This window comes from Pantherophis guttatus, chromosome 7, assembly GCF_059756535.1.
Source record: "Pantherophis guttatus breed Tessera chromosome 7, ASM5975653v1, whole genome shotgun sequence".
Classification (NCBI taxonomy): Eukaryota; Metazoa; Chordata; class Lepidosauria; order Squamata; family Colubridae; genus Pantherophis; species Pantherophis guttatus.
Window position 1 is genome coordinate 1,531,900 of NC_142069.1, and position 20,601 is coordinate 1,552,500.

The 20,601-nt window shown below is 45.6% G+C and overlaps 1 protein-coding gene across 2 annotated transcripts; it reads left to right on the forward strand.

Annotated features, from left to right (window-relative positions):
* Positions 1-620: 620 nt before the first annotated feature.
* On the forward strand, positions 621-19,069 carry TYMP (thymidine phosphorylase). Of its 2 annotated transcripts, XM_060689291.2 has the most exons (12): positions 691-911; positions 3,461-3,527; positions 5,121-5,154; positions 5,490-5,639; positions 7,158-7,360; positions 8,702-8,800; positions 9,689-9,818; positions 12,313-12,431; positions 14,595-14,757; positions 16,635-16,865; positions 18,263-18,403; positions 18,777-19,069. In XM_060689291.2, exons 3-12 carry the CDS (start codon positions 5,124-5,126, stop codon positions 19,025-19,027), a joined length of 1,518 nt encoding a protein of 505 aa, XP_060545274.2. In that variant the 5' UTR covers positions 691-911; positions 3,461-3,527; positions 5,121-5,123; the 3' UTR covers positions 19,028-19,069. The 2 variants fall into 2 exon arrangements, with proteins under 2 accessions (XP_060545275.2, XP_060545274.2); XM_060689292.2 differs by lacking the exon at positions 3,461-3,527 and having other exon boundaries at positions 621-911.
* Positions 19,070-20,601: the final 1,532 nt, after the last annotated feature.

Sequence of the window (20,601 nt, forward strand, 5' to 3'; positions counted from 1 at the left end):
TTTTCCTTAATTATAAGTGTTAGGCTCTCCATTTCTGCACATTCTAGTTTTTTTTTTTTTTAATCACATTTTCATCCATTGGAATCTCTTCACTTTTCCATTGTTGTGCAAATACAATTCTAGCTGCAGCCAGTTACATGTAAAATCAAATATGCATTCCCTTTATTATACTTATCCGGTAAAATGCCCAACAAGAATGTCTCTGGTTTCAAATCAATATGCTATTTGGTCATTTTTTTTCCAGCCATGTATGTATTTTTGTCCAATATTTTTTTGCTTTCCCCTTTTAAAAAAAAAAAAAAAAAGTGAGTAGCCCAATGCAGAAATCTTGATGCCAACCTGCTTGGATAGCTTCCACGCTCTATAAACCACTGAGATTGTAGCAGGACAGCAATGGGTAAAAACCAAGTTTTTTTTAAAACCCCCAATGCATGTTTGCACCACCAACATGTCAAAGATTAACAGACACAAGGAAATGTGTGAAAGGAACCTGGTTGCAACATTTCCAGTTCTTGCCAAAAGCCCCAGACAATCTTTTGCTCTGGTTGGCAGGGAGGGGAGGCTGGCAAGGAAGTAGATGGAACCAAAAAACCTCTAAAAAGCACTTCTGAATTTTCTCCTCCTTGGCTTGGAGAAATACAGACACCGCCTTGGGCTCTGGAAAAAACCCTCCGGCCAACTTTCGTTTCCGCTTTGCTCCAAGAAGAGCTGGTGCTGCTGGTCTCTGCCACCTGCTCTCCTCCTTCTCCTGTGCCCGGATCCCGCTTGATCTCTTCCTCGGCCTCTGCCAAGGCCAGCCTCACACCCTCCTCCTCCTCTGCCCCTTGAAGAGGACCGGGACGTGTCTGGTGGGACTTCCGGACAGGCGTCTGCTTACTCCTCCACCTCAGGGAGGACTTTGGAGCTGGCAGGTGAGTTCTGCAGGTGTGGCCAACCTAACTACAGGGGGGGTCTGGGCAGGTGCTTCAGGGAAGCTACCTGGAGACGGTGACAACCCAGACACCTCTTTTCTGTCAGGGCTGGGTCTCCTCTCCTCAGCTTCCTTTCACCCACCTGCTTGTCTCTCTCTCTCTTTCTCTCTCTCTCTCTCTCTTTCTCTCTCTCTCTCTTTCTCTCTCTCTCTCTTTCTCTCTCTCTCTCTTTCTGGATTGGAAGAGTTCGCAGCCCCTTCCTCATTCCTGCAGCTTCCCAGCAGTCCCTTGCCTTTCCCTTCTTGGGGGGGGGCACCACCAAGGGATGGAAAAATACAGAATGACAGTGTTGGAGGGACCTTGGAGGTCTTCTAGCCCAACCCTCTACTTCAGCAGAAGATCCTCTACCATTTCAAACAAACGGCTTTTCTTAAAAACGTCCAGCGATGAAGCCCCCACAATTTCTGGTGGCCATCTGTTCCCCTGGTTAATTGTTCTCACTGTCAGGAAGTTTCCCCTTAGTTTCTTCTCTCCTTGATGAGTTTCCATCCGTTGTTCCTTGTCCTGCCTTTGGGTGCTTTGGAGAATAGGTTGACCCCCTCTTCTATGGGGCAGCCCCTCGAATACTGGAAGACCGCTATCATGTCGGAATACAGAATGTAAGGGATCTTGGGGGTCTTCTGGTCCAACCTCCTGCTCAAGCAAGAGACCTTATACCATTCCCAGTCTCTTCTTAAAAACTTCCAATGTTGGAGTACCACAACTTCTGGAGGCAAGCGGTTCCACTGGCTAATTGTTCTCACAGATAGATGGAGACTAGCCCAGAACAAGGAAAAAGAAACTGGGTTAAACTTGCAAGCAGGGAACTTTGGAGTCTGTGGGAAAATTTCTTTCTTTCTTTCTTTCTTTCTTTCTTTCTTTCTTTCTTTCTTTCTTTCTTTCTTTCTTTCTTTCTTTCTTTCTTTCTTTTCTTTCCTCCCTCCCTCCCTTTTGCGTAGCTCCTGTTCATTTCAGAACATCTTGTGATGGAAAACATCTAAGCCCCTTGTGTCCCCTGTTGTGATGGACGCTTCCTTCCTTCCTTCCTTCCTTCCTTCCTTCCTTCCTTCCTTCCTTCCTTCCTTCCTTCCTTTCTTTCTTTCTTTCTCTTTCTTTCTTCTCTTTCTCTCTCTCTTTCTTTCTTTTTCTTTCTCTCTCTCTGTCTCTCTCCCAACCCCCTTTTTGCACCCTCCTCTAAGCTTAGGCAGCATCTGTGCAAGAGAGCCCTAGTAAGAGAGCCCCAGATCCATTTCTCCTGCATCCCAGAGCTGGAGGTCAAGCTGAGAAATTCAGCAAAACAAGAGGCAGAATCTCAGAAGGGGACAATGACCAACCACTTCCTTCCTTCCTTCTTTCCTTCCTTCCTTGCCATTGCCAGAAAATGGCACAAATAGTCATTGCCACATTTGTTAGTCATCGGCTTCAAGCTCTACTTTGCATAGGTAGAAAGCAAAAAACAGATGACAAATTTCCCATCCAGGCCAGCCCTTTTCCTGCAGCTGCTTCAGAACCAGGAAAAAGGAAGTGGGTTAAATTTGCAAGCAGGATAACTTTGAACCCTGTGAAAAAGGATCTTTCTTTCTTTCTTTCTTTCTTTCTTTCTTTCTTTTTCTTTCTTTCTTTCTTTCTTTCTTTCTTTTTCTTTCTTTCTTTCTTTCTTTCTTTCTCTTTCTCTCTTGTTTTCTTTCTTTCCTTTTTTCTTTCTTTTTTCCTTCCCTCTCTCTCTCTCTGCCTCCCTCCCTCCCTTTTCTTTCTTTCTTTCTCTCATTCATTCATTCATTCATTTTCATTTTCCTTCCTTCCTTTCTCTCTCTCTCATTCTTTTGTTTTCTTTCTTTCTTTCTTTTTTCCTTCCCTCCTCCCTCCCTCTCTCTCTGCCTCCCTCCTTTTTCTCTCTCTTTCTTTTTCTCTCATTCATTCATTCATTTTCATTCTCCTTCCTTCCTTTCTCTCTCTCTGTTCTTTTGTTTTCTTTCTTTCCTTCCTTCTTTCTTTCTTTTTTCCTTCCCTTCTCCCTCCCTCTCTCTGCCTCTTTCCTTCCTTCCTTCCTTTCTTTCTTTTTTTCTTTCTCTCATTCATTCATTCATTTTCATTCTCCTTCCTTCCTTCCTTTCTCTCTCTCTCATTCTTTTGCTCTTGCTTCTTTCTTTCTTTCTTTCTTTCTTTCTTTCTTTCTTTCTTTCTTTCTTTCTTTCTTTCCTTCCTTCCTTCTCTCTCTCTCTCTCTCTCTCTCTCTCTTTCTTTCTCTCTTTCTATTTCTATAGCTGCACATCTCAGCAAACGCATCTGGGAGGCTCACAATTCAAAATCTTGAGTTGCCTGGATTGGATAAACCTAATGCCATTAATGTCACAGAAAGATTCTGCAATTTGTAATATTAACTAAATGTTGGGTTCAAATATGTGCAGCAAATCAAGCTCAGGTGAATTCCATTCTTCTGTTTAGTTATACTGAACATTTTATTAAACCTTTTTCTCCAAAAATCTAAAACTTTCTGACCCTCCCAACAGGAGCTCAAAAACCTTCCCTTCGATTTACAACCTCGCCAGCAACTCCCTGAATATTCAGAATAGCAAGGTGAGACTCTTACCAGAATTTGATGAGTTTGATTGGCCAGTGATTGTAAACCTTTTTTGGCCACGGTCGTTAATCAAATCACTGCAATTCTTAAATGAATTGTGCGGTCCTTAAGCAAATCTGGTTTTCCCCATTGACTTTGGTTGTCAGAAGCCGGTCAGAAAGTTTGTAAATGGTGACCCCAGAAGGCGGAGACCATCAAATAAATGCCAGTTGCCAAATTTTGATCGTGTAACCGTGGGAAAGTTGTAATGGTCATAAGTGCGAGGACAGGTTGCAAGTCATTTTCCTCAGCCCCGTCATACCTTCAAACTGCTGCTGAACTAATGGTCCTGTAAAACCTTAAGAGGCCTTCTCAATGTATAGATGCTGAGAAGAGTCATAAGTAGGAACCCCGGATGTAAATCACTTTTCTCAGCCCCCGTTGTAACTTCAAACTCTTGCTAAACCAGGAGTCTGCAACCTGCGGCTCTGGAGCTGCATGTGGCTCTTTCACTCCTCTGCTGCGGCTCCCTGTCACTCAAAATATGTGTCACAACTGCCAATGTGCAACACCCGCCGGCACGCAATTTATTAAGCTTTTCAACCCCCGGTAGGCCAACCATGGATAAATCCAAGAAAAGAAAAGTTTCAGAAGAAAACAGAACGTTTAATTCGACTACATATGCTGGTTTTGTGGCCGATCAAGAAACAGTCAGGCACGGGAAGGGTTTTGTGGCTCCCGGTGTTTTCTTTTCTGTGGGAAACGGGTCCAAATGGCTCTTGGAGTGTTGAAGGTTGCAGACCCCTGTTCTAAAGCTATGGTTGTAAGTTGAGGACTACCCCATACGAGATTACGAGGCTTTTTGTAGATGCTGAGAAGACTCTCCGGGACGCCCTAGGCCCCTTCCATTGGCTGGGAAATATTGGGGTTGCATTGCTGGGCCCCAGAGATGCCTGGTTGGGTTCAGCAGTTCTCCTTCTCCAATCCGGAGCCCTTTGGATGCCTCAAAATTAGTTCTGGCGTTTTCTGTGGGTTTTTTTTGACATTCCAGATGTTAAGGTGGGACTTGTGGCAGAGGTGCACAACAGCTAAATTGGAGGTCTTCTAATCCAGCCCCCCTCTGCTAAGGCCGGAAACCCTCTGCCATTTCAGACAAGTGACTGTCCAGTTTTCTTCTTTAAAAACTTCCAGTGATGAAGCACCCACAACTTCTGGAGGCAAGGAGTTCCACTGGATTAATTGTCCTCACTGTTAGGAAGTTTCTCCTTAATTCCACGTTGCTTCTCTCCTTGGTTAGTTCCCATCCGTTGCTTCTCCTCCTGCCTTCAGGAGCTTTGGAAAATAATTTGACCCCCTCTTCTTTGGGGCAGCCCCTCAAATATTGGAATGCTGCTGTTATGTTTCCCCCTTTAGTCCGTCTTTTCTCTAGATTGGCCAAACCCAAAACTTGCAGCCATCCTTTGTATGTTTTAGTCTCCAGGCTTCTTGGGAGTAGCCTGTGGAACTCATTGGGACTGAGCTGGTCCCAGCACCAAGGGATGCTAATTCAGGTTTGGAAGCCTTTGTAAAGGTTCCTACCAGCACTGATTGCATTGTTGTTCCTTCCGCAGGTGATGTCTTCCCCAAGAGATCCGAGCCATCCAGGTAATTCCCCCCTCCTCAGTTTTCAAGGAGGGGATGCATAGTTAGCAAAGAGATGATCTCCATGGGAAGAGATGTGGCCATTTGCATATTTGGAGTCTTGGAAGGAGGGGTCTTGGTCAATTCAAGCCAAGGCACACAGGGGGAGATGGAATAAGATATTTTAGGATTGCTTGGCCGCAGCTGCTCTGCCCATGTGCAGAGTGCAGTTTCCCCTCTGCTAAGCATGGGGGATCATGACGCTTTCTAGAGGGGGGGGCAAGGAAGGGAAGAGCCCTTTTCCTGCCAAATCATTGCCCCTCCCCATCTTCACTGTGGCCCCTGCTTTGCCTTGGCAGGGCCCAGCCCCACGGCCCCCGAGGAAGGCAGTCAAATCAGCATCCCGGGAATTATTCGGAAGAAACGAGATGGTGAGACGCTTCAACCGGAGGAAATCCGCTACTTCGTGCAAACTCTCGGCAGCGGCAGGTCACGGGAGGGGCAAATCGGTGAGCCTGGCAGAGGAGTTGGAGAGGGGCTGGCATGGGGACCGGGAGGGCCTGGGGGCTGCCCTACAGCTCAGACTCTTCGGCCATCAATCCCTTTGGGCCCACCAGAACCATGGTTTGCAAACGAGGGCTTCAGAGGTGGGCTTCAGCAGGTTCTGACCAGTTCTGGAGAACCGGTAGTGGAAATTTGGAGTAGTTTGGAGAACCGGTAAATACCACCTCTGACTGGCCCCGCCCCCATCTATTCTCTGCCTCCTGAGTCCCAGCTGATCGGGAGGAAATGGGGATTTTGCAGTAACTTTCCCCTGCCACACCCACCAAGCCACGCCCACAGAACCAATAGTAAAAAAATTTGAATCCCAGCGCTTTAAAAAAAATAAATATCTTTAAAATTAAACAATATTTTTTAAAAAATCCAATTTAAAGAGTTAAATATTTTTAAATAAAATAATTGAATATTTTAAAAGAATTTTTTTTTAAATTAAATCAAATGATTAAAAAAATTATGACACAGCTGTGGTTTGCAAATGAGCTCTTTTTTTTCAAAATTCAGTATTTTTAAAATTAAATATTTTTTTTAAAATGTAATTGAAGGAGTTAAATATTTTTAAAGGAAATAATTGAATATTTTAAGAGAAATAATTTAAAAAAAAATAAATCAAATAATTTAAAAAATTATAACACAACTGTGGCTTGCAAATGAGGGCTTCTCTCTTTTTTCACAATTCAATATCTTTAAAATTAAATAATTTTAAAAAATAAATTGAAAGAGTTAAATATTTTTAAATGAAGTAATTGAATATTTTAAAAGAAACAATTAAAAAAATTGAAATAAAATAATTAAAAAAATTATAATAGAATGTTACATATTTTGAAATGAAACACAAAAATGCTTTAAATGAATTTTTAAATGAAATAATTGAATATTTTTAAAGGACACACTTAAACGTTTTCAAGTTAAACAAATGAAGGAAATAATTAAATGTTTTTGAATTGAATAATTAAATATTTTAAGTGAAATAAATATTTTAAATTAAATATTTTAACAAAAGTGAAATATTTTTAAATTAAACATTTTAATTAAAGAATGAAATGTATTAAATCATTGCTAAAATTAATTAAATTAAATGCACGCAAGGAAAAAGCATAGATGAAACTATTAAGACAGGGAAAGAAACTGAGAGAAAAAAACCCCAAAACCTAAGAATTGATTTACAGACATATCCTTATCAATAAACTGGTGCCATGATTTATTACAGTCATCCAAAGCTCATCTATGTTTAACCAATTCTGTGAACATTTGTCCTTCCGAAGCTGACCAGTAAATCTTTTAACTCAAGACCATTTCCTTTATCCAGAAGTCCAAAGTCATTGGACTTTAATTTTACAAACAACACTTTCCCATTTAGTGGGCTTAGCCACAGTTAAACCACGATTTAGCCATCTTGATTTGCAGCCACGAGGCCTCTCCTTTTTCCAGTCGGGACCCCCACTCACCCCTCTCCTCTCTTCTTCCAGGGGCCATGCTGATGGCCATCCGTTGGAGAGGCATGGAGCTGTCCGAGACGCTGGTGCTGACCCGGGAAATCGCCGCTTCGGGGACCACCTTGGAGTGGCCGGCCCAGTGGCGAGGGCTGCTGGTGGACAAGCACTCCACGGGGGGCGTGGGGGACAAAGTCAGCCTCCCCCTGGCTCCCGCGTTGGCGGCCTGTGGCTGCAAGGTATGTCAGGACAGCCAGATGCCCTCTTGATGGCTCACATCTGGCTTTGCTGCCAGCTGGCTGTGAATCCTGGTTCTCTTAACGTCTGAATGTGGGCTGGGTACTCTGCAAATCCAGGTTCCCTGGATTTCTTCTCATCTTTCCTATTACCTATCTCCTTTTCTACTTACGATATAAATCGTAGAGATACGAGCAACAAAGTCATAACTTTGTTGCTTGTATTTTTACGATTTATATTGTTTTATTTAATTTCCTAGTATGATTTATGTTGATTGCTTATTTAGTATCCTATGACTATCACTGTTGTATCTTATGATTTATGATGAATGTATTTTAATGAGGACTGTTAAGGATATTGTTGTTGTGTTACCAACCAGCAGAGTGTAGAGCACAGAGAAACGTTGCTGAGAGCAATGAATAAGAGATGTGCAAACTGGTTTATCAAAAGTTTACTTTATAGTGAAAAAACAATCTCATAGTCTTTAAATCAATCCAAGTCTTTGCCAGTTAAATCAGTCCAGTGATACAAAATCTTCTTACCACACAAACAGTAGTTGGTTAGAATAACAAACTCACTCTGGTTCACAAACCACGATGGTAGCAGATCCATCCAACAATGATAGCACAATGGTAGCAACTCCACACACTATGGTAGCATATCATCGTTGGATGGAATTATGGGAGTTGAAATCCACCCGTCTTCACATCTGCTGGTTGGGGGATTATGGGAGTTGAAGTCCACCCATCTTCAAACTACCAAGATTATTGAGCACTGCTTTAAAGCTTGGGATGCCTGCTCTTTGCTTTCCCTGGGCAGAATCTGAAATGAAAAAACCCCAAGAAGGGACATTAATGCTGCAGAATTGGGGATGGGTGGAGTTTTCTTAAAATCTGATATTTAGGATTTGGGTCAAGCACTGAAACTTAAACCCCTCTCTTAGTGCTTCTCCAATGCACAAAATGAACGTCAGCAACTGGATCACAGACTTGGGTGGGAGGACGTCCTCTGCCCAGGAACGGGGAACGATGCTTCTTCTTCTTCTTACGAGCTGATCCCAGAGGCTTTTTTGCCTCCTCCACCACATACCACAAAGACCAGCTGGCCGGCATGCCAGAACCTGGAAGAACAACGGGCCATGGCTGGTGTGCCATAGGTTCACCATCATATACAGTATACTCTATGCTCTTCTGTTCTAAGTAGAGTTTCCTTTTTCTTGCTACAGTTAAAAATAGTTAAGCAGTAAAGCACATGGTGACTGTACTCTTTGTTTGTTCTGTGGTGTTATATATAAACAGAATTTCTAACACAGTTAACCCTTGGTGCCTCTTTCTCCTGAGCAGGTGCCCATGATCAGTGGCCGAGGACTGGGCCATACTGGGGGCACGCTGGACAAGTTGGAATCCGTGCCAGGCTTCTGTGTTTCCCAGAGCCCAGAGCAGGTGAGGAGACCGATGTGTTTCATGACTCAACTAGATAAAGGCATCAGTGTTAGAAGGGAGTGGGGCTTGTCCTGTCACTGTGGCTGAGGGTGTTACTGTTTTCTTGGCAGTTCCTTAACAGGGCAAAACAACTTGTACAGAGAGCAAATCCCTAGTTTTCCCTAATTGGATTATGAAATGTCTGCAAGAAAATAACCAAGGACCCCAGGGTCTCAGTGTCCCAGTCCTCCTCCTCCTCCTCCTCCTCCTCCTCCTCCTCCTCCTCCTCCTCCTCCTCCTCCTCCTCCTCCTTCTCCTCCACCACCCTTCCTACCCACTAGCACTGAAGATGTTCCCTAGTTGGGTCATGAAATATCTGAAGCAACTCAGAGATTATCAATGATCATACAGGCCTCCTCCTCTTCTTCCTCTACCTCCTCCCCCCTCCTCCCCCCTCCTCCACAATCCCCCTCCTTTCTAGCACTGATGATGTTCCCTAGTTGGGTCATGAAACGTCTTGCAAGCAAACAGCCAAACTCAGAGAGCACCAAGGACCTCTCACAGTCGACCTCCCTCTCCTCTTCTCCCTCCTCCCCCTCTTCTCACAACCCCCCCTCCCCTATAGCACTGATAATGTTCCCTACTTGGGTCACAAAACGTCTGCAGGGAAACCCACCAAGCTCAGAGAGCATCAAGGACCCTACAGTTCAACCCTGAGCTACAAAGATTTTCTCCTATGCGTTTCCTTCGAATAGATCCAAAAGGGACCGGTGTGTTTGTGGTTTAGGGCGTTGTGAGAACTTGGGCTGAGGTTCTCCCTCACTCAAGCCTTGCCTGGGCAATGAAGGAAGAATGAGGCCAGAATCCTGCTTCTTGGACCTCAAACGATGGGCTTTTTTCCTCCCGCAGATGAAAGAGATCCTGGAGAAAGTCGGTTGCTGCATTGTGGAGCAAAGCCAACATCTGGTCCCAGCCGACAAAGTCCTCTATGCCCTGAGAGATGTCACTGCCACGGTAGACAGTCTGCCCCTCATCATCAGTAGGTCCTCTAACGCTGGACGGACTCACGGCCGGCACTGAATTCCGGCAGGATTTCTCCGCCCTCTTTCAAGTTTTTTATTTTATATTATTTATACCTATCAATACATGAATAGTGTGATGCCTGGGTATCAAACATTTCAATACAAATAGACCTAATATTCATAGTTATTACATTTTGTTTCCATTGTTTCATTTTATTTAAACATACCTAATACTACTGCCCTTCAATTTCTAAACCTCCCTCTTATTATTACATATATCTTGTTATATTAATATATATATATGTGTGTGTTTTCTGAGGTTTTCGTGGGTGTTTGTATGTAGGTCTTTGGTTATTCGGGTTTTCTCCCGCGTAAAATTGGAAGTGTCTTGGCTATATATATATAGTATATATATCTATTTTCTTACTTTTCGTAGGTTTTATGTGTGTTTTTTTTTTTTAGCCAGGTTTTTCCTACGTAGCCAAGATTTTTCTACAGCCCTAGCTCAGTGGAGTCACATCCACTCGATTCTGGGCTTTTTTTTCTTCTGGTAGTATATATACTAGTATATATACTATTATTCCACTCTTATTTTTATCTCTATTCTAACTTTTTTTCCCCATGTCATCGTAATATTCAAAGGCGTTTCTTTTCTATCTTCTATCTTTCACCTGCTTTGTTATTCATAGTTCCCTTATTTAGCTCTTCACATCTATTTATATTAAAGTTTCATCCTTCCTTCTTTCATTATTCAGTGTTTCAATGTACCACATCACAATCATTTAAACATATACATCTATTCATGTTCTTTCCAATCATCCAATCCGTGTGATTTTACTATTAATACACATGTTTACATTCAAATGTATTCTTTCATTATCTGATCACCCATTGTTTAATTTTATCATTTCACTGCCGATCATAATATTTTTATGCCTATTTAATGATATCATCATTCCATGATTTCTCAGCCCGGATGCATCAAAATGTTGGCCTTTCTAGTCTGCGGGACAGCCTGGTCAGAGTATTTTTTTTTTTTTTTTTTTAATTTGATTTATATGCCGCCCTTCTCCGAAGACTCAGGGCGGCTTACAATGTGCTCAGCAATAGCCTTCATCCTTTTGTATATTTATACAAAGTCAGCTTATTGCCCCCACAAACTGGGTCCTCATTTCACCTACCTTAGAAAGGATGGAAGGCTGAGTCAACCTTGAGCCTTGGCGAGATTCGAACCCTGCAGTAATTGCAGGCAGCTGGTCTTAAGCAGCTTAATAACAGGGTGCCTTAAACCCTAGTACTACCAAGGCTCTGTAAAGATACAAACACAACTGAGCCCAGCATTTCTGTTGCTAAGTGAGATGTTTCTTAAGTGGGCTTGGTCCCATCTTACGACCTGTCTTTCCACCGTCGTTAAGTGAATCATAGCAGTTCTGTTGGGAACAAGGTTATTTAGTGAATCCAACTTCCCTGTATTGACTTTGCTAGTCAGAAGTTCGTAAAAGGGGATTGCGTGACCCCGGGATACTACAACCGTCATAAATAGGAGCCAGTTTGGGTTCAACTGTGGACGTAAGTCAAGGACTACCTGTACAGAGAGTCCTCAATTTACAACAGTTCGCTTAGTAACAGTTCAAAGTTATAACAGCACTGGAAAAAGTGACTTATGACCATTTTTTACAATTACGGTCGTAAGTGCAGTATCGCCAGGGTCACGTGATTTACATTCGGATGCTTGACAACTGGCTCACATTTATGACGGGTTGCAGTGTCCCGGGGGAGTGGTCACACGATCCCCACTTGTAACCTTCTGAGAAGCCGAGTCCATGAGGAAGCCAGATTCGCTTAACAACCAGGTTACTAAGTTAACAACTGCAGTGATTTACATGCCAAACGGGGCAAAAAAAGTCGTAAAACGGGGCAAAACTCCACTTAGCAACAGAAATGTTGGGCTCAATTGTGGTCATAAGTCGAGGACTACCTGTACTTCACAGAAAGAGTAGTGGGAGCTTGGAACCGACTTCCAGCAGAGATTTTGGGTCAATCACCAGGAAATGAGTTTAAGCATAATTGGGATAAACACAGATCTATCATCTTCTTTTTCTTTTAACGACCCCATAATCCCTTGCGGAGTGGAGACTGGGCAACCGAATGGAGCTGGGTGTTTTATTGGCCAGATGCCCTTCCTGTTGCCAATGAGGAGTTTTGTTCAGCAGATCTATTCTCATTGTGCCCAGAGAAAGAAATATCTGCCTCTACCTAGGATCGAACTCACAGCCTCCTGATGGTGAAGCGAGAGCTCCATCTCTAGGCCACCGCACCAGTCTCATATCTATCATCTGCCAAACATAAAAATAAAATATAAAAATGTTAATTAAAAAATAAGAAATAAATTAAAAACAAAACTAAATAAATAAATAAAGGGCAGACTCGATGGGCCATGAGGTCATTTTCTGTCTTCAGCTTTCTATGTTTTGTGTACCAGGTCTCAGCGGCTCCTTTCTTGGCTCTTAGGTTCCATCCTGAGTAAGAAGGTGGTGGAGAAGCTTTCCGCTCTGGTGCTGGATGTCAAATTTGGCAGTGCCGCCTTGTACCATACTCTGGAGAGCGCTGAGCAGCTCGCCCAAAACCTGGTGAGACCGAAGCTGCCCCATCCGGCGTCTTTCAGGGGTTGGGGGTTGGATGATGGCGATGGTTAGCATCACAGAGAGATGGGTTTCCTTCTTCCCAATGTTGTCCTTGGAGATGACTACCATCTCTTCCATCTGAGGAGCCACCTTTGCAAGGATGAAGCTCAACCCCTTGGGACAGAAGTGTTGTGTTGGCCGCCGGCTCCTCCAGCAGCCGAGTCAGAGGAGGAGGAGGAGGCAAGGGAGTCTGGGTCCGCATCTAGGCAACATGGGAGCTCCGAGGGGGAAGAGGGAATGGACCTGTCAGAGAGAGAGAGACAGAGGAGGAGCCTGGGCCGTCTGTCAGCCCTCAGGTGGAGAGTCAACAGCCCCCAGGTCTGGAGGTGGCTGATGAGGAAGAGGAGGAACAGTTGGGTCCAGTGCTTGATGCTCAGAAGGCAGAGGAGAGGAGAGCAGTGGAAATCTATGGGCCGGTCCTCGGGACGGAAGAGCCACCGCTGCTAGCGAAGCCCCACCCTAATTCTGGGGATAAAAGGCAGGGAGCAGAGATGAATAGATGTGGCGGACAACTATCCATCTTCCGGATGGACAGACTTGTTAACTTGAGAAAGAAACTTTTTGCCGGGACTGCTGGCGCTCCGAATAAAGGTGTCAGACTTTGATGCTATCTCAAAATAAATGAATTTCCAAACTGCCAATCTTTAAGGAAATCTTTTCTTTAATTGAGCACAGCCACTGGATCATGACTCGATGCGGACAAGACTGACCTTTTGCCCCCCAATCCCTCCCTTTCCGATCCCCAAATCTCTGCTTCTCATTGGCTATCTTCCAAGTCATTCTTCAGACTCCTTGTCTCGTCATTTCCCAGGAATGTCTCCCCCCTTCATTTCCACGACAACCGGACATCAAAGGGACTTAGCAGGCAGAAGTTCAGAGCTTATCTCTCTCTCTCTCTCTCTGCTCTCTATGCCAGCGTCGAAACGCTGACATCAGGAACCTTTTGAGTTGACTTCAGAGGGTTTGTCGTGTTTGGGGAGCTGGCTCAGAACAAGAAGTCTGGAGAAGCAGCTGGTGACATCGTCCCCTCTGATGTTTTTGTGGGTGCTCCATCACTAGAGACTTTCAAAAAAAGAGACCGGACAAATATGGAAATTCTCAGTCATCCAGGTCAGAGCTGAAGAAGCTTCTTGGATGTGAAGCGAAACGTCTTCAAAGAAAAACCTGAAAATCCAGACTGGACAACCATTTTGCTGAAATGGTAGAGGGCCTCCTGCTCGAGCAGGGGATGTAGAACATAGAATAATAATAGAATTGGAAGGGACCTCGGAGGTCTTCTAGTCCAACCCCCTGCTCAAACAGGAGGCCCTATATCATTTCAGACAAATGATTGTCCACTCTCTTTTTGAAAGCCTTCAGGGATGGAGAGCCCACATCTTCTGACTAAAAGACTAGAAGACCTCCGAGGTCCCTTCTGACTCTGTCCTTAGATCAGAGGTCTTCAAACTTGGCAGCTTTAAGACTTGTGGACTTCAACTCCCAGAATTCTCCAGCCAGCTGGAGAATTCTGGGAGTTGAAGTCCACAAGTCTTAAAGCTGCCAAGTTTGAAGACCTCTGCCTTAGATGTTCTCCTGAACAGTTGTGGAACTCTTGAGAAATGATGGAGGTAGACTGATGATGTCAAACCAGATACATGGCTCTCCTCCAACGCTAGATTTTTAGCCGCCTCCAACTTGTAATCCTCCAGATGAGTTAGATTTCAGCACCCATAATCCTTAACCAACCAAGGCAGCTAGGGAAATCTAGGTTAGAACGTAGAATAATAGGGTTGGAAGGAACCTTGGAGGTCCTCCAGTCCAACCTCCCCACTCACCCAAGCAGGAGATCTGAAGGTTGTCTGAAGGGCTGTAGGATGAATCTCTAGCCTGAAGAAGGAACCCAAAAATTCCCTCACGATTTTGGACACCTCTTAACTCAGGCCACCCAAATGGTTGAGTCCAATCTGCAGATCAGAAGAAGTTTAGAAGATGTACAACGCAAGAGGGCCATCTAGAAGGACCACTCATTTACCTTCTTGCAGAAGCTTCCATAAAGATCTGGGACTACTTCCCCCAACTAAGGGTGGAGAACTCTCACCTTTTCCCGCCTGTTCTCTCCATCTTCCCCAGGTGTCCGTCGGAAACCAGCTCGGGACGAAAACAGCGGCAATTCTGAGCAGGATGGATGAGCCCGTGGGTGTCCGGGTGGGCAACTCCTTGGAAGTCCTCGAAGCCTTGCAGTGCCTGGAAGGAGGTGGCCCCGGGGACCTCCGTGAGCTGGTCACCACACTAGGTGCGTCTCAGTGATGGCACCTTGATGGTGCACCTCAAGCATGTACGGAAGGCGGGTGAGGAAGGTTTTGGGTGGGGAGGTCAGCCCCACCAGGTAGATCAGAGCACGAAATCAACTTCCCAAGAAGGCAAAGTCTACTTTGACGGAGATGGCTGAGCGAACAACCTCTTGCAAGTTGGATTGTGATGTTCCTCTTCCCCTCCTTGAGTTAGGGAGGTGTCTATCTGACCACTTCCGACTTAAGCCACATCGTTCTCCTTGGAAGCAGAACTGGCCTGTCTCTGTCGAGGTCACCCTCCTCACTCTCCACCCCATGCATGGAGGTGTCAAGAAAGGGACCTTCTATTATGTGGCCAATTGAGCCAATCAGCATTCTGGGGACAAAGCAGGTCCCATTTGGGGAATGAATTCTGTGGAAACCTGTACACCAGCTTTCCCCAGTGTGGTGCCTGCCAGATGTGTAGGATGTGGCAGTGTGTAGGAAAGGAAGCTCTCTCTCTCTTTTTTAATGTATGCTTTCTCCTCCTTTACCTTCTCTATCACCACTACTATCATTTCTCTTTTCTCCTTCTCCATCTTTTCCTTCTTCTCCTTCTCCTCCTCCTCCTCCTCCTTCTCCATCTCCTTTTCCTTTCTCCTTCCCCTTCCTTTTTTCTCTCCTTCATTCCCTCTCCTCCTTCTCTATTGTCCCTTTCTCCATCTTCTCTGTTTTTCCTCCTCCTCTTCCTCCATCTCCATCTTCTTCTCCTGTTCCTTCTCCTCCTTCTCCTTCTCCTTCTCTCATCTCTCTTCTCCTTCCTGTTTTCTCTTCTTCATTCCCTCTCCTCCTTCTCCATCGTCCCTTTCTCCATCTTCTCTGCTTTTCCTCCTCCTCCTCCTCCATCTCCATTTTCTTCTCCTGTTCCTTCTCCTCCTTCTCCTTCTCTCATCTCTCTTCTCCTTCCTTTTTTCTCTCCTTCATTCCCTCTCCTCCTTCTCTATTGTCCCTTTCTCCATCTTCTCTTTTCCTCCTCCTCTTCCTCCTCCTCCTCCTCCAGCTCTACAATTTGCATACAAGCCACCAGGAGGGGATAAGCCCCGTGGAAACATTTCTGCAGTGACATTGTGATATATATGACCCCCTAACCCCCTACCGCCCTACCTCCCTACCTCCATCCCTACCTCTATGGATGTCTCTGCAGCCCTTTGCAGTAGAACACCGAGATAGGCAGACGGACTGGCAAATAGACCTTAAGATTGCGTTCCTCCTTTGCCTACCAACACACATGACATCAAGGCCTACCGTATTACTTACTTTTTCGAGAGGGTGAAAAAAACACACTCCAGGAGCGGTGAAACTCCTTCCCAGTCCAAACTGGTGGGCAGTATGTCCAAGCAGATCCTTGACTGTGGGGATAATTGAATAAGTACCGTATTTTTTGGACTATAAAACGCACTGGTGTCTAAGACACACCAAGATTTCGAAGAGGTAAGTAAGGAAAAAATAGTGTTTGCCCTCCCCGGCCCCCAGGAGCACTCTGCAGGCCTCCCAAACTCTCTGTGTGCTCCATTTTTGTGAAAACCGGCCCATTTTTTGCAAAAATGGGATGAATGGGACAGGGCTTCGGGATGGCTGTATTCGGTGTATAAGACGCACCAACATTTCCACCCTCTTTTAGGGGGGGGGGGGGAAGTGCGTCTTATACTCCGAAAAATACAATACCTACCTGGAAAAGAGGGTTGGGCTAAATGACCTCAAGGGCCCCTCTTGACCCTTGCAGTCTACCATCTACGCTCCCCCAGTCCCTGCATGGCTGAGCCCCCCTCCCCTTTCTAAATGCTCCCTCTGGGCTCAGTGGACCAGGCCAACTGACCGGCTTCTCTCTCTCTCACTCCAGGGGGCATCTTGCTGTGGCAGAGCGGGCGCGCCGACTCTGTGCCCGCAGGGGCCACCCAGATCGGCCAAGTCCTGAGCAACGGCGCTGCCCTGCGCACTTTCCAGGCCATGCTGCGGGCTCAAGGGGTGGAGGCCGAGGTGTCCCGCCTGCTGTGCGAAGGGACGGAGGAGCAGCGTTTGGCAGTGCTGAAACAGGCTGGCACCCAGGAGGAACTGGGGGCTCCAGAAGAAGGTATGGAGTGGGCGGGAGAGGGGGGGCTGCAAATCTCTCTCCTTCCCCCCCCTCCTTCCGGCCCTTTCCTGCAGAGGCTCCTGGGCAGGGCTGCTGGGCAGAGGAAAGATGGATGATGGGTGTTTAGAAATGCAGGTAGTCCTTGACTTACGATCAAAATGGAGCCCCAAAATTCCCTTGCTAAGCAAGACAGTTGATAAGTGAGTTTTCCTCCGTTTTACGACCTCTCTTGACACAGTTGTTAAGCGAATCACTGCAGTTATTTGGTAAGTGACCTGGTTGTTAAGTGAATCTGGCTTCCCCATGGACCTCACCTGTCAGAAGATCACCAGGAGACGGTGAGTTCTAGTCCCACTTTAGGAATGAAAGCCAGCTGACTGACTTTGGGCCAGTCGTTCTGCCTCAGCCCAACTCACCTCACAGGGTTGTTGTGTGTGTGTGTGTGGTGGTGGGGGGAAATAGGAGGAGAAAGTAGTCTTAGATATGTCTGCTGCCTTGAGATACTTATACAGCAAAAAAGGGGAAGGAAGGAAGGAAGGAAGGAAGGAAGGAAGGAAGGAAGGAAGGAAGGAAGGAAGAAGGAAGGAAGGAAGGAAGGAGATAAATAGATGATAGATAGATAGATAGATAGATAGATAGATAGATAGATAGATAGATAGATAGGAAAAAAGAATGAAGGAGAGAGAAAGAAAGGAAGGAGATAGATAGATGATAGATAGATAGATAGATAGATAGATAGATAGATAGATAGATAGATAGATAGATAGATAGATAGAGAAGGAAGAAAAAGAAGGAAGGAAGGAGAAAGGAAGGAAGGAGATAAATAAATGATAGATAGATAGATAGATAGATAGATAGATAGATAAGAAAAAAAGAAGGAAGGAAGGAGAGAGAAAGGAAGGAAGAGATAAATAGAAAATAGATAGATAGATAGATAGATAGATAGATAGATAGATAGATAGATAGATAGATAGATAGATAGAGTAGATAAGGAAGGAAGAAAAAAGAAGGAAGGAAGGAGAGAGGAAGGAAGGAGATAAATAGATGAAAGATAGATAGATAGATAGATAGATAGATAGATAGATAGATAGATAGATAGATAGATAGAAGGATGGATGGATAGATAGATAGATAGATAAGGAAGGAAGAATAAAAGAAGGAAGGAAGGAGAGAGAAAGGAAGGAGTGAAAGGAAAGAAAGAAAGAGTCCATAACAACAGGGGACATAATAGGCCCAGATGTTCTCCATCCGAAGATGCTCTGAAGGAAACAGGAGCTGTGCAAAATACGGAGTCTCTTTCAGGGACTGGAGAGGGGGGTGTTGTCCCTCCCCCTCCCCATTCCTCCCCCTCCCAGAGTGGAGGGGGCACCCAGTCTGCCCGTCTTCTCTTCCTGCAGGGACCGTGCAGCAGATCCAGGCTCTGCCCATCGCGCAGGTGCTGCATGGCTTGGGAGCTGGGCGGACCCAGGAGGGGCAGAGGGTCAACCCCCGAGTGGGCGCAGAGCTGCTGGTCTCCACGGGGAAGCGAGTGGCCAAAGGTAATAATGGCTGCGGATCCCACGGTGCCCAGAGGGTGGTGGGCAATGCCAGGGAGGCGTTCGACCAATCAGAAAGGGGGCCCAGGTAGCTGCAGGTGCAGTCCCCTCCCCCAAGCCAGAGGAGGGGAAGGGGGAAAACTAGGGAATCCTTGGGGGTCTATGGGAAGGTTTGTTGTTTCACAGACGTTTCGTGACCCAACTAGATAGCATCATCAGTGCCTGAAGGGGGTGGGAGGAGGAGAAGGAGGACTGTGGGCTCCTTGGTGCTCTCTGAATTTTCTTCCAGACGTTTCGTGACCCAACGAGAGAGCATCATCAGTGCTAGAAGGAAATGGGATTCATTGCTCTCTCTCTCTCTCCCTTTTCCTTCCAGGAACTCCATGGATCCGAATCCACTACGATACCCCCAGGCTGAGCCAGACCCACCGAGAAACCCTACAGAAGGCCCTGATTCTGGGGGACCTGGAGCCCTTCATCCCTGCCTCCAAGGTGGTGAAAATACTCCTTCCTACCAAAGAGCCAGCAAGGACTGGGTCACAGGGGGAGAGGAAGGGGAGAGAGCAGGCCCTGGACCAGCCAGAAGGAGGAGGGTTTCAAGAAGAGGCTGGACAGTCACTTGTCTGAAATGGTCTAGGACAGTGTTTCTCAACCTTGGTAGCTTGAAGATGGGTGGACTTCAACTCCCAAAATCCCCCAGCCAGCGGTGCTGGCTGGGGGATTCTGGGAGTTGAAGTCCACCCATCTTCAAGCGTCCAAGGTTGAGAAACACTGGTCTAGGGTCTCCTGCTTGAGCAGTGGGCTGGACTAGAAGACCTCCAAGGTCCCTTCCAGCTTTGTTCAGATATTCTGGCTATGGGCACTTTAAGCGCTGTCAACACCACTTCAGCCAACTGGTGCTAACTGATTCAATAATTCAGACCGTAACAAAAACATTCTAACTTATATGTATAGGTAGACCTCCACCGATGGCCACAATAGAGCCCAAAATTTATCTTGCTCAGCAAGACATTTGTTAAGTGCGTTGTCCCATTTTACGACCTTCCTTGCCACAGTCGTTAAGGGAATCACTGCAGTCGTTAAATGAATGACGCGGTTGTTAAGTGAATCTGGCTTCTCCGTTGGCTTTGCCAGAAGGTCCCAAATTTTTCTCCCCTTTCTTTTAAATTTTTTAAACTGAAATTTTAATTTGTTTTAAATTATTGGGATTTTAATTATCGTGGGCTAAATTATTTAATTTGGTTTTAAATTGTTTCTAACTTTTGTGTTTCTGTATTTTATCCTGTGCCTGTTCACAGCCCTGAGTCCTTCGGGAGTAGGGCGGTATACAAATTTAATTAAAAAAAAAAAACGGGAATCACGTGACCTCGGGACATGGCGAATCGTCATAAATGCGAGTCAGTTGCCAAGCTTTTTGGATAACAGGATCATGGGGATGCTGCAGTGCAGGGGTGAAATCCAGCAGGTTCTGACGGGTTCTGGAGAACTAGTAGCGGAAATTTTGAGCAGTTCAGAGAACTGGCAAATACCACCTCTGGCTGGCTCCAGAGTGGGGAGGGAATGGGGATTTTGCAGTATCCTTCCCCTGGAGTGGGGTGGGAATGGGGATTTTGCAGTATCCTTCCCCTGGAGTGGGGTGGGAATGGGGATTTTGCAGTATCCTTCCCCCAGGAGTGGGGTGGGAATGGGGATTTTGCAGTATCCTTCCCCTGGAGTGGGGTGGGAATGGGGATTTTGCAGTATCCTTCCCCTGGAGTGGGGTGGGAATGGGGATTTTGCAGTATCCTTCCCCTGGAGTGGGGTGGGAATGGGGATTTTGCAGTATCCTTCCCCCAGGAGTGGGGAGGGAATGGGGATTTTGCAGTATCCTTCCCCTGGAGTGGGGATGGGAATGGGGATTTTGCAATATCCTTCCCCTGCCACGCCCACCAAACGACGCCCACCAAGCCATGCCACACCCACCAAGCCACACCGACAGAACTGGTAGTAAAAAAATTTGGATTTCACCACTGCCGCAGTGGTCATAAGTGTGAAAAATGGTGATAGGTCACTATTTTCAGTGCCGTTGTAGCTTTGGACGGTCACTAAATGAACTGTTGTTAAATCATTCGAAACTTATCAAATTTCAAATTGGTGTACTGTAACTTGAAACTCTGCAGCCTCTCAAGTTGGCTAACCACAAGCAAAATTGGGAGCGGCAA

Coding starts and splice junctions, on each gene's coding strand:
- TYMP (XM_060689292.2), top strand. CDS start 5,124: ATGTCTTCCCCAAGAGATCCGAGCCATCCAG. Junction 5,640..7,157: donor GTCACGGGAGGGGCAAATCG/GTGAGCCTGGCA, acceptor CTCTTCTTCCAG/GGGCCATGCTGATGGCCATC. Junction 12,432..14,594: donor AGCAGCTCGCCCAAAACCTG/GTGAGACCGAAG, acceptor CATCTTCCCCAG/GTGTCCGTCGGAAACCAGCT.